Consider the following 12786-nt stretch of genomic DNA (forward strand, 5'->3'; position numbering starts at 1 on the left):
TGTTACACATACATAAGTGACAAACATAATAAAATATTCAAATGTAACAGCAGTCCTAGACTATAGGGTTTTTTGTTTGTTTGTTTGTTTGTTTGTTTGTTTGTTTGTTTGTTTGTTTGTTTTATGTATGGTGGTTAAGGTTTGGGGTCACAGAAAATTCAAAATGTTAATTTGGGGTTGTTTGGGAATCCCTGCTTTAATGTTTAGTGATATTCAAGGGGCGCTAATGTTCACTTAATAGCTGCCCACACACCCAAGTGTAGGCAAGTGTGACAATACAACAATTTTTATTGAAAATAAAGAGAATGTTTAAAAAAAACCCTCAAAGCTCAAATGTCTTTTTACATTTATTCGTGAGGGTACTAGATAGGGCATTCAGCTCCATTACAATATATCTTATGTAGGGTGCCAAACAAATCAAATTAGCCAAGGTAAATAACAATAAGAAAGAAATGGAACTACTATGAATAAATAAATAAAATGAATCTGAAGTATTAAATTGCTGTTTAAGTTATTTAAATTTCTGCAGTCTTAAATCTGCCACAAAAAATGGACCTTAAGAAAAAAAGAGTGAGAAGTTTTGGCAGACATTCCGCTAGCCTAGTACTAGTCAGATTTCCATCCTGGTAGATGCAATTAGAGCCAGAGACATTAATCATGATTGCCTGTGATGTCTATTTATGATCAGTCTGGTGGTTTGCACCACTCAGCATGCATGGTACTTGAGTAAGAAGAGTAACCAAATTCAGCACAGTCGAAACAGCGACAACTTGGAGGATCATGGGTAATTTGCTGAGCCAAGCCATGTCCACCAACTGGTAGAAAAGGACTAATGCTTTCTACATACGATATATCACAAAAATGACAAGCTCTAACTGTTATTACCTGTCTGAGAAATAGCAGGTGGAGCAGTCAGCTGAGAGGAGGAAGAGAAGGTAGAGGAGAGAGAGAAAGGAGGAGCACTGGGACCAGGAAATGTGGTGGAGAGGGATTGTGGATGTGAAGCGACAGAGCTACTGACCCTGGTCATACCAGCATCATCCTGGCCCCCTGAGGGCCTTCGGGAAACAGATAGAGGCACTTAAATCAAGCAGAAAAAGAAACAAAAGCAGAAAAGAGAGACATTTAACAAAAATAGATGCAAATCTCATGAACAAAAGATGCTTTTTTTCACTCTGATTTGAACTGATGTTACTGTTTGTTCAATGCCCTTTTATATATCACATAATTCCTAACGCAATATAGGCACATTACGACAGGAAGGGAATGAAAAAAGACAAGGGCAGAACATATGGCCACTTGTATAAGCAAATTCACAGCGTGCTGTACAGGTTACCATGGGATTCCAGACAAATGCTTCTACATGCATGAGCTATAAATTCAGGCTGTTGGTGTTTAAATCTAAACAGAGCAGACAGTTTATGAGATCCTTCCTATAGAAAATACAACTTCCCACAGTGCATTAAGACATGATTAGTTTATGAACATGCACATGGCCTCTCTCTATTGTGTCTTATAGCTGAGGCCCTAGTTTAGTCACAGCAATATTCCTCCATTCTTGTCTCACCATTAAGTAAAAGGAAGATCATAATAAATACCCAGTGGATTAGAAAAAAAAATCCCAGAACTGCATGATGGCTGTGTATACTATACACTTCACTTCCAGTGAGCAGCGCCCCTTTGTGGTTTTGTTTATTACTGCACTGGCTTCATGCATGCATGTACCTGAGCCTGCTTTTGGCTGGAAGATTTTGGGCAGCGCAGGAGGATGAGCACGAATAAATGCCGGTACGCTAAAGGCATAATGGGAAGTGCGTGAAGGCTGGGATGAGCCAGAAAGGTCAGGGAGATGGGAGGGTGCAGTACAACGTGATGAGAGAGAAGGTTTGAGCGAGGTCTGGAAAAGATGACTGGCTTGATGAGGCAGGTTAGGAACAGAAGATGGTGGTGATGAACTCCTCAAATCCATTTCAGAATGAACTGAGAGACCCAGAACAAGACGGAAACAGAGAAATGAAGAATGTACAGTGGAAGAAAGAAAAGAAAAGAAGGGACAGCAAGGATTAGAGTCCTCGGACACAATGGATTAAATGTTTCATTAATGACCATTAACCCAAACAAGAATTTCACTTTAGTTATGAATGAATAATAGACTTGAGCTGAAAATATCAAGTACAGTACCAGTGTTTTTATACTCGTACATTAGTGTTTATCATTATTTCAGCATGTTTCAGGGTGCTGAAATGTTTAGCAGCATACATGTTGCATGCGCTATGACATCATACTCAAATGATGCAGGCTATTACAGATATCACATCACTATTTCAAAGGAACTCTAATAGCAATATGATAATGGGAGACTGCGGTGCTAAACAATCATGAATTGAGAGAGGAAATTAGGCAGGCAATAGAAAACAGGCAGGAAGCTACCTGTGACAAAAGGGTTTGTGTCTACAGCAGGCCTCCATGCCTCATCATGAACTTTTCTAACAGGAGGAAGAGGAGCTGACCATAAAGAAGAACAAATGAGAGAACGGACTCATTCACGAAAACTTACTGAATACAAAACTGCCCAAAAGCACTCTGCAGGAAATATCATTTAAAGTGTATGTAATGCCTTACTGTAATGCTTTAAAATGAATATATATCATTAGTAACGACCAAAATGAATTAATAAAGCAGGGGGAAGAATAATATTAATTCATTCATCTCATCTCATTATCTCTAGCCACTTTATCCTGTTCTACAGGGTTGCAGGCAAGCTGGAGCCTATCCCAGCTGACTACGGGCGAAAGGCGGGGTACACCCTGGACAAGTCGCCAGGTCATCACAGGGCTGACACATAGACACAGACAACCATTCACACTCACATTCACACCTACGGTCAATTTAGAGTCACCAGTTAACCTAACCTGCATGTCTTTGGACTGTGGGGGAAACCGGAGCACCCGGAGGAAACCCACGCGGACACGGGGAGAACATGCAAACTCCACACAGAAAGGACCTTGCCGGCCACAGGGCTCGAACCCGGACCTTCTTGCTGTGAGGCGACAGCGCTAACCACTACACCACCATGCCGCCTATAATATTAATTATTTGTTATTTTATTTTCAAGCACAAAGCTATTAATAAATCGTGGCTTCCGGATCCCGAAAAAAGGCAGCCTTGCCCCAGGGCTAATCTCGCATGATGTCACGTGTGGAACCCTGGTTATCTGGGTCATTCCAGTTCATCTGAGTCCGTGCTTGTTTACTCACTGAAATTGGATATTGTTGTTGGAATATCGTAACAAAAATAACGATGGGAAAGCACTGCGTTGTGTTTGGATGTTCAAATCCATATACAACAGGCCATTCAGTTCACGAATTTCTGAGAAATTACACTGATCTAAAGTGACAGTGGGTGAGGTTTATGCAAACGAAGCGGGCAGATGTTGTGTCACCTACTAATAATAAATCTGATTCATCGAGTGTTCATCACCACCAGAACGACCACATGGGAATTATTAGAGCAAAAAAGAAATCCATTTATTTAATAAATGACATTTGATCTGACATTTGGACAGTTTGTTGATTCTCCTATTATCGCCCACTTCATATTTTCTTTCAATAATTACATTGAATAAGTGTACATTTTAAAGATTATATCTCTGCATTTATTGCGGTACATGTAAATATTTTCCTTATATTTTGCAGTGGCCAGCTCAGAATAAAAGTCCACCAACCAATCTGTGTTTCCAATTCTCTCTGGCTGGTGGTGCGCTATTGGCGGTGAGTGGGACTGTCGTGAACTGGCAGTTTCTCGTTTTGGGGGCTCAAAAAGAGAACCATTTACTGTACTCTGCAACATCCTTGATAATCTTCTGCCACTTCTTCTGACATATAAGCATCCCAATCATTATCAGAATTCTCTCCAAAATGTGATTTCATATCAAAACTGGTCTAACCACTGCTGCACATGGGGAAGAAATTGATACCTGGATTGTTACATGTATGACGTCACGCACCCCTTCGGGATCTTCCGGTTCAGTCTTGGTAGATTCCGTAAAAATCAGCTGATTTTATTGATTTTCTGTTAATTTATGGCCTTTTGGATCAGCTATGGTTCGAAAACACATGGTCAATCAACATAATGATTGCTGCTTTGTACAAGGAAAAAAGTGTGGGTTACAGACATTAAATTCACTTTAACTCTTATTTATGTATTTGTCCAAAGGGTACCTGTCATGCTCCCGGGCTCACCCAACACTCAGGACTCCACTTCCCACAATCCCCCTCACACACCAGTCACTACCACATGCACTCCGTCAGCCAACCCGGAGCCACTTCCTAGGAGTGGCTCCCCCGAGTTCTAATTACCATCACCTGTACCTTTTTGTTTCTGTTTGTATTTATACCCCTTTGTTTGTTTTGTTCCTCACACAGTATTGCCTCCACATTTCATGAGCCTACTGAGCATTACTATTCTGATTGTATTCCTGTGTATGACCCTTTTTGCCTTCTGTTTTTTCCCCGTTTCGCCTAGCTCTTGTGTTTGTTTGCTCGTTTCTCTTGCTTCCCGGTTTCTCGATCCTCGCCTGTTTTCCGACCACGATTTGTCTAGCCCTCGTTACTGTTTTGGATCTCTTGGTTTTGACCTGGCCTGACTGTTGTACATCGTCTTTTTCCATTGTGCTCAGTTCATTCATAATCCGCGAGCGTCTGGTTTGTTACAGCCGCATTACAGAACCATACACCTTACAGGAAGTATCATTTGCATTCTATGTTACATATAAATGCCCAGAACAATTTTGATTTTTATTTGAATCTATAAAGCAACCAAAGGTCCAAAAACAGGTTTTATAAACAAGAATCAGGGGAAACTAGATAGAACTCGACGCCAAGGGCGTCGATGGGGATGCCTCCGCCCGGTAGACTACACGCCTTATTAAGTTGTGATTTGGGGATGGACATTTGACCTCACAGTAATCTTGACCTGGTGAAATCACTTGGATCAGCCTTGGAGACATTGTGTTCACAAGGTTTTCGGACAGACACTTGACCTCAAAGTGACCTTGACCTTAGGCCTTTTGATCTCAAAATCTAATCAGTTTATCTTTGTCCCCAAATGCACAAATGGTGAAGGTTTGGTGAAATTCCTTTCATTCGCCTTGGAGATATTCTGTTCACAAGGTTTTCGGACAGACACTTGACCTCACAGTGACCTTGACCTTAGACCTTTTGATCTCAAAATCTAATCAGTTCATGTTTGTCCCAAATCGCATGAATGGTGAAAGTTTGGTGAAATTCCTTTCATTAGCCTTTGAGATATCGCGTTCACAAGGTTTTCGGGACGGACGCACGCGGACAGACATTTGACCTCACAGTGACCTTGACCTTAGACCTTTTGATCTCAAAATCTAATCAGTTCATGTTTGTCCCAAAGCACACAAATGGTGAAAGTTTGGTGAAATTCCTTTCATTGGCCTTTGAGATATCGCGTTCACAAGGTTTCGGGACGCACGCACGGACGGACGCACGGACAACCCGAAAACATAATGCCTCCTGCACCTTATGGTGGCGGAGGCATAAAAATAGCCATCTGAGATAAATATTTAATTAAATGCAGTGCCTTGTTGAAAAGAAAAAAATGTTTTTATGCAATAAATTTAGACCTTACCACTGTTTAATTCTTGATTTTATTCCAATTTTATTTTCTGACTTGTGTGTATTTAGTTTGTTAATCCTTTATGAGAAACAAATATTTAATTTTCTAATGAAAAATGTAGCTTTTATTTGAAACTTTAAAGAAGCAAGATACTGAAATTAAGTACAGGTTTGGGTATATCCCTACCTGTGGCTGCCATGCTTCTGCCTGTTCCTGTACTCAGTTTCTTGTCCTCTTCATCGCTGTCATTGAAGTCATCCAGGTTTCCAATATCTGAATATTTAAGGCTCATTAGACTGGCTAAACTCTGCATATCTTCATCACTGTAAGAAAAAGGACACTGGCTGGAAGAGCTGACTAACATCAGAAAACACAGTGTTTGTTAGTGTAGCACCATATTTGTTATAAAAGAATTGTGCATCATGCTAAATAGCATTAACTTATATACCTAAATTATAGAGTATACCTAAAATACAGGCAATTAAATAAATTTGTTTGTAAAAGTTTTTTTTTCTGTTAGTAGAAGAGTTAGTAATAGTTCGTAGAAGTTGCCAGTTGCTGCAATATCCAAGCCAATTCCACCATTCCTATTAAATTCCCATTAAACTGAGTGCATATACAGTACAATAATATATACAACCCCGATTCCAAAAAAGTTGGGACAAAGTACAAATTGTAAATAAAAACGGAATGCAATGATGTGGAAGTTTCAAAATTCCATATTTTATTCAGAATAGAACATAGATGACATATCAAATGTTTAAACTGAGAAAATGTATCATTTAAAAAGAAAAATTAGGTGATTTTAAATTTCATGACAACAACACATCTCAAAAAAGTTGGGACAAGGCCATGTTTCCCACTGTGAGACATCCCCTTTTCTCTTTACAACAGTCTGTAAACGTCTGGGGACTGAGGAGACAAGTTGCTCAAGTTTAGGGATAGGAATGTTAACCCATTCTTGTCTAATGTAGGATTCTAGTTGCTCAACTGTCTTAGGTCTTTTTTGTCGTATCTTCCGTTTTATGATGTGCCAAATGGGTGAAAGCTCTGGACTGCAGGCTGGCCAGTTCAGTACCCGGACCCTTCTTCTACACAGCCATGATGCTGTAATTGATGCAGTATGTGGTTTGGCATTGTCATGTTGGAAAATGCCAGGTCTTCCCTGAAAGAGATGTCGTCTGGATGGGAGCATATGTTGCTCGAGAACCTTTCAGCATTGATGGTGTCTTTCCAGATGTGTAAGCTGCCCATGCCACACGCACTAATGCAACCCCATACCATCAGAGATGCAGGCTTCTGAACTGAGCGCTGATAACAACTTGGGTCGTCCTTCTCCTCTTTAGTCCGAATGACACGGCGTCCCTGATTTCCATAAAGAACTTCAAATTTTGATTCGTCTGACCACAGAACAGTTTTCCACTTTGCCACAGTCCATTTTAAATGAGCCTTGGCCCAGAGAAGATGTCTGCGCTTCTGGATCATGTTTAGATACGGCTTCTTCTTTGAACTATAGAGTTTTAGCTGGCAACGGCGGATGGCACGGTGAATTGTGTTCACAGATAATGTTCTCTGGAAATATTCCTGAGCCCATTTTGTGATTTCCAATACAGAAGCATGCCTGTATGTGATGCAGTGCCGTCTAAGGGCCCGAAGATCACGGGCACCCAGTATGGTTTTCCGGCCTTGACCCTTACGCACAGAGATTCTTCCAGATTCTCTGAATCTTTTGATGATATTATGCACTGTAGATGATGATATGTTCAAACTCTTTGCAATTTTACACTGTCGAACTCCTTTCTGATATTGCTCCACTATTTGTCGGTGCAGAATTAGGGGGATCAATGATCCTCTTCCCATCTTTACTTCTGAGAGCCGCTGCCACTCCAAGATGCTCTTTTTATACCCAGTCATGTTAATGACCTATTGCCAATTGACCTAATGAGTTGCAGTTTGGTCCTCCAGCTGTTCCTTTTTTGTACCTTTAACTTTTCCAGCCTCTTATTGCCCCTGTCCCAACTTTTTTGAGATGTGTTGCTGTCATGAAATTTCAAATGAGCCAATATTTGGCATGAAATTTCAAAATGTCTCACTTTCAACATTTGATATGTTGTCTATGTTCTATTGTGAATACAATATCAGTTTTTGAGATTTCTAAATTATTGCATTCCATTTTTATTTACAATTTGTACTTTGTCCCAACTTTTTTGGAATCGGGGTTGTATTAATGTCCAAATCACTTAATGTCATCATCATCATCATCATCATGTTCCTCTAGTGGAGCATCATATTCCTCAGGGTGCTCCTGTCAGGACTCGGCCCAACAGTTGCTGGAAGTCTGTCTTATCCATCATTATTCTTCTAATTTGTTGTGGGTTTAATCCCAGAAGATTCTCAAACTTTGTCCATCTAGAAGATCACATGTCAAATACAGGTTGTTTTTGGAGTTCACTATTGTCCATTCGGCAAATGCGTGACAGGTACTTTAGTTGTTGCTGTTCAAAACAGAACAGTTTTATGGGCTGGGTCTTAGTTTTCTCTCACAAGCCCGCATTAGACAGTTTAAAGCTCCAATCCAATTCCCCATTGAGACCATCGTATTCTGGATCATTACATTTTGGGGGCCTTTTCCTTTTGTAGCCTTCCTTTATCATCTTGCACAAGAAGCCGTGCCAGACTACTTCAATCTTTTGGATTTCATTGGCAGATAGTTGCCACATCTGTACACTATACAAAAGATGGGGTCGGACACAGGTCGTAAGAAACTTCACCTTTGTTGGTAAATAAATGTGGTGGTCCGTAAGTACATTTTAATTCGTTCCGTTTCTGGAACGTGTCAAAATGCGTCTGCTTTCTTCTCTTTTGCTGATAGACTTTACAACAATATTTTAGTGTCACAATGTAGAGACTTAAAATTTGAGTGTGAGCAGTCCAATTTTTTTTTAATAGGATGGGAAATGCATACTAACACATCATAAACCAGGTTATATGCTGTACATCAAACATCATCCCACCAACTTCAGACAAAAAGAAGTCTGGCTATACAATGCTTGGTAGGAGCTGCAGCCAATCAGAAGACAGAGTATAAGAAAATATACCTTTTGGCTTTTTCTTGCTAAAAAGGTAAAGCATTTATTTTTTCACTAATTTAGTGGGAAGCTAGTAAATGATAGTCAGCCAACTTGTCATTTTTGAGGTGTCTGTGTCATACCCCATGAAGTTGCTGAGCTAGAGCAGTGTTTCCCAACCTTTCTTGAGCCACGGCACATATTTTACATTTGAAAAATCCCACGGCACACCACCAAACAAAAATATCACAAAAAAATAAATATATATATATATATATATATATATATATATATATATATATATATATATATATATATATAAAAGGCCTTACAAACCACTTTTCCTGCAATCTGAGCTGTAGTAGATAAAAAATCTGTTGTCTTTTTTAGATATTTACATGAAAATATGTTTCAAATCAATAGGATTATTGTTTGAATTCAAAATAAAATCACATTCTACATTCAAGGTTTTGGTTATAATTCATGATCAACAAAAATGACAAAATAATTCACATTAAACTTAAGTTCTATTAATTATCAAAATGTTCATATATTAAATAAAATTTCTTAAGGTGACTGACCTTTTATCCCTATGTCCTCATTAGTTGCATATGATTTCTTCAAAAAGTCTTTTGAAATATTTAAGTTTTCAAAACTGTCAGCATTATTTCAGATTTACTGACTATCTATCATATACATGTTCAATGTATTAAATCATACGAATGCTAAGTTTATGGGATAATGTCTATGTACACTTTATACAATTATTTATAGTTCACAGTCACTTCTCATTTGATCATTTCGACTTCTTCTTCAGCTTTTTGGCCAAAGACAAAAGCTTGTCGGCCCTCTCTTTTGTAAGAACTGTTATGATTGGCTATCATGCTTTCGCCATCGATGTTTTGGCCAATTACATTGTAGATAACACGTATTCTACCACGAGACTTAGCGAGACTAAAGATGGCAAAAATGTAAACATGTAACATCGTCGTAGGAATGAATTACGCTTGAGTATCACGAAGGAACATACCCCAACCCCCCTCAATAAATGAAAAAAAAATCTCAACAGATTTGGCATAATATAAAAAGGTCGATTTTTTACTCAGAAAAAGCGGAAATCCGCCGAAAAGCGGAAAACTCTCATCCCTGCTATCGCTATCACTGCTGTCACACCCGAAGCATTACTAATTCTATTGTTTGAATGGCAACAGGTAGATGTATCTACCTGTGTATACACAGGTTAATTAGCTACCTGCTGCCATCTATTGGAAGAGTATTTAATTGTTCTGCCGGTCATTATATGTCGCTGGCATAGACGAACGAAGACAAATTATTTGCAGTAAATAAATAATTTTCGGAACAATTAAGTAAAATTGGGTAATGTCCCACGGTACACCTGATGATCTCTCACGGCACACTAATGTGCCGCAGCACAGTGGTTGGGAATCACTGAGCTAGAGAACTCACAATAGCCAGCTACTAACAAATGTGGGTGGGTTTTCATATTTTTTAAGTTTCAAACTATTTGTTAGTGTGAGTGATTCAATCAGATTGCTGGTGTCTTTTTATCTTCTGGTGAAAGTTTTAGTTAGCACGCTAAAACCATCAGCATCAGTGGATGATGAATATCCCCAAAAAATAAAATAAATAGAGCGCAAAGAATTTTATTTACACACACGTCAATGTCTAACAGAGATGTTTTTATTGTTAGAAGTGATGGTGAAACACTCACGTGGCCTTGCCCTCTTTAAGAAAGATGCAGGTCAGGCTGAGCTTTAGTGTAGCGTCCACCACTTTCACAGAGAGTGGCTTCATTTTGAGCGTCAGGTCAAATGTAGTTGAAGTGACGTTGGCATACTTCTTCATGTTTACATCCACTGATGCTAGAACTTTACGATGACCTTTTGTCTCCTGTATAATTTGAGCACAAAAAAAGGCTAATTAAGAGATGTCAATAAAACAGAAGAAAACAGACATGTATTGCTGTAACTACGTTCAGCAGCAAAAGTGCAACAGCTACAGCTCTAATGAAAGGCGTGAAAAGAAAATGAAGTGCAAATTCACTGATACCTAGTAATACACTGCAAACTATACACCCTCTGAACAAACACAAATCTTTTCCTGCTCTAAACAAACAATGCCGCTGGGTATTTATCCAAAAGGCTTAAAGTTCTGCTTGTTTGTTTCATCTAAAAGTATCTTACTCAAGATAGGAATTTTTTAATTAAACTTCCTAAATTAATCCTTCAAAAAATGAAATTACCACTACTCAACACCTCGCCTTTACTTTTTATTACCCATACTTTGTACAAGATATTTAGCATACAATATGTGAAATTTTTGTACTTCCTGTTTGGTTCTACTGAACGAAAGACAGTGTATATAGAATTAATTTTGTGATACACGCCTTTTGCGGTACCGTGTAAAACTAGCTGTAGGCTCTCGATTATTAAGTGGCAATTACTAAATTTCAGGGATCTGTCATTATCAAAATACTACTGAAATAAAGTGATACTATACAGATTTTTGCTGGATTAATGTCCTACATTAGAGATTGACTTACATTTTCAATGATGAATGTCCAATCCTTGTCTTCAAATTCATCAGCATTTGGATCCTGTGGAAGTTTTAATGTTAATTAGTATAAATAGACAGATGATTATAGAAAAGCGTGTGCTGATTGGTCGAGAAATTCGGACTATTTCTCGATAATCACCTCAAGTGACTTGACAAAATGGCGGCCAATCGCTTTGTCACCGTAAATGAGGAAGAATTACAAATTGTGAAAGAAAATGCTGTTCCTAAAAGCACTAAAAATGGTATGAAGTTTGGTCTAAAACTATTCAAAGGTAAGGTGAACTTGTGATTTATTTTATCGATTTCAAAATAAAGTATTTTATGTGAGTCGGCATAGATAAGTGGCACAAGTCTGCGCTGCGCCTTTATTATATTGGCATGCCGCTTTTGAAGTTTGAAATAAATAATTTTTTTAACATAATTTTTTCAAATGATCACCTGTGTATTTATACTAAAACAGTTATCCGCCTCAGGTTCAGTGAATACTGGTGAATAATAACCTTGAGTTTGTCTCAGTTATTATTCACTGATATTCACTTTGCCTTCAGCGAATAACTGTTAAATAGTTGTATTATTGAGAATAGTGATATTGGTAATAAATTCACGTATACTTATAAGAGATATCTATTATTAATATAAGATATGAATGTTTATAAAATATAGTGGCATTTTGTGATGTTGGACATCTGTACCTTAAAGAGTGTGACTGTAATATCCACATTCTCAGGCACCTGCCACAATACTGTCCCTCTGTAAGGATTCTTGATGCCAGGCTGCCAGCCATGAAGCTGAAAATACGAGTGAATATTAAAGAGTTACAATAAGCAAAGATTGCAAAGGTGATAGGTTTGGACAATAACAGTGTGAGAAATATTAAACATGCTATAACATAAATATATTTTTAATTGATCATGTTTACTGGCAAATTATTTATTACAGTAGTATTACTGTCGTTTGGGACCTGCTATTAGTATTTGGCAAGAAAAAAATACTAATTGTAAACCTCCACTAGCTCCAAAGGAAACCACCCTGGTGGTTTGGAGCAAAAGTAAGTAGAACTAAGTTTAAGCCACAAAAATACAAACAAACACTAGTCGCTTTTCATGAATTCTCCAGCTGAACAACTTCTCTACAATACAGATTCCACAAAAAAAAAAAACAATCAGCTGCCTTTCACTGACTTGCCTTTCACTGACTCATGTTGACTCATTCACACTCTGACTCCTGTTTGTTGGCTGACTTTCTCTCTCCCTTGAATGGCCGCTGGTTCTTGTCTCTGACTGTATAGTTGTCCTTTTTCATGCCTAAAGTTGGGGCATGATGATGCTGATATATCTGAGCTGACATTTTCCACCAGTTCCCATCTGACAAACCTGACACAGCACTGCCTGTGAATTACTGTTACAGGACTGTCAGGGTCACTCACAACAGCTAAGAAGCATGACATCTAGGAGTATTTTTGTCCCATGAATAACCTATCAATTTTTAAAAATCC

General features: G+C 38.4%; 1 protein-coding gene across 12 annotated transcripts in view; it reads right to left on the reverse strand.

Annotated features, from left to right (window-relative positions):
- Window positions 1–12786, reverse strand: part of ehbp1l1a (EH domain binding protein 1-like 1a) — a 105108-nt gene that overhangs the window by 53868 nt on the left and 38454 nt on the right. For 10 of the 12 annotated variants that reach the window (XM_060933833.1, XM_060933813.1, XM_060933804.1 and 7 more), the window contains exons 3-9: window positions 11984–12079; window positions 11278–11331; window positions 10447–10625; window positions 5833–5969; window positions 2431–2505; window positions 1726–1980; window positions 886–1080 (exon numbers count right to left, since the gene is read on the reverse strand). In XM_060933833.1, coding sequence (XP_060789816.1) covers window positions 886–1080; window positions 1726–1980; window positions 2431–2505; window positions 5833–5969; window positions 10447–10625; window positions 11278–11331; window positions 11984–12079 — 991 coding nt within the window. The remainder of the gene's footprint in view (window positions 1–885; window positions 1081–1725; window positions 1981–2430; window positions 2506–5832; window positions 5970–10446; window positions 10626–11277; window positions 11332–11983; window positions 12080–12786) is intronic. The other 2 variants (XM_060933739.1, XM_060933749.1) reach the window with 2 other exon arrangements.

Source organism: Neoarius graeffei, chromosome 1 (genome assembly GCF_027579695.1).
Source record: "Neoarius graeffei isolate fNeoGra1 chromosome 1, fNeoGra1.pri, whole genome shotgun sequence".
Classification (NCBI taxonomy): domain Eukaryota; kingdom Metazoa; phylum Chordata; class Actinopteri; order Siluriformes; family Ariidae; genus Neoarius; species Neoarius graeffei.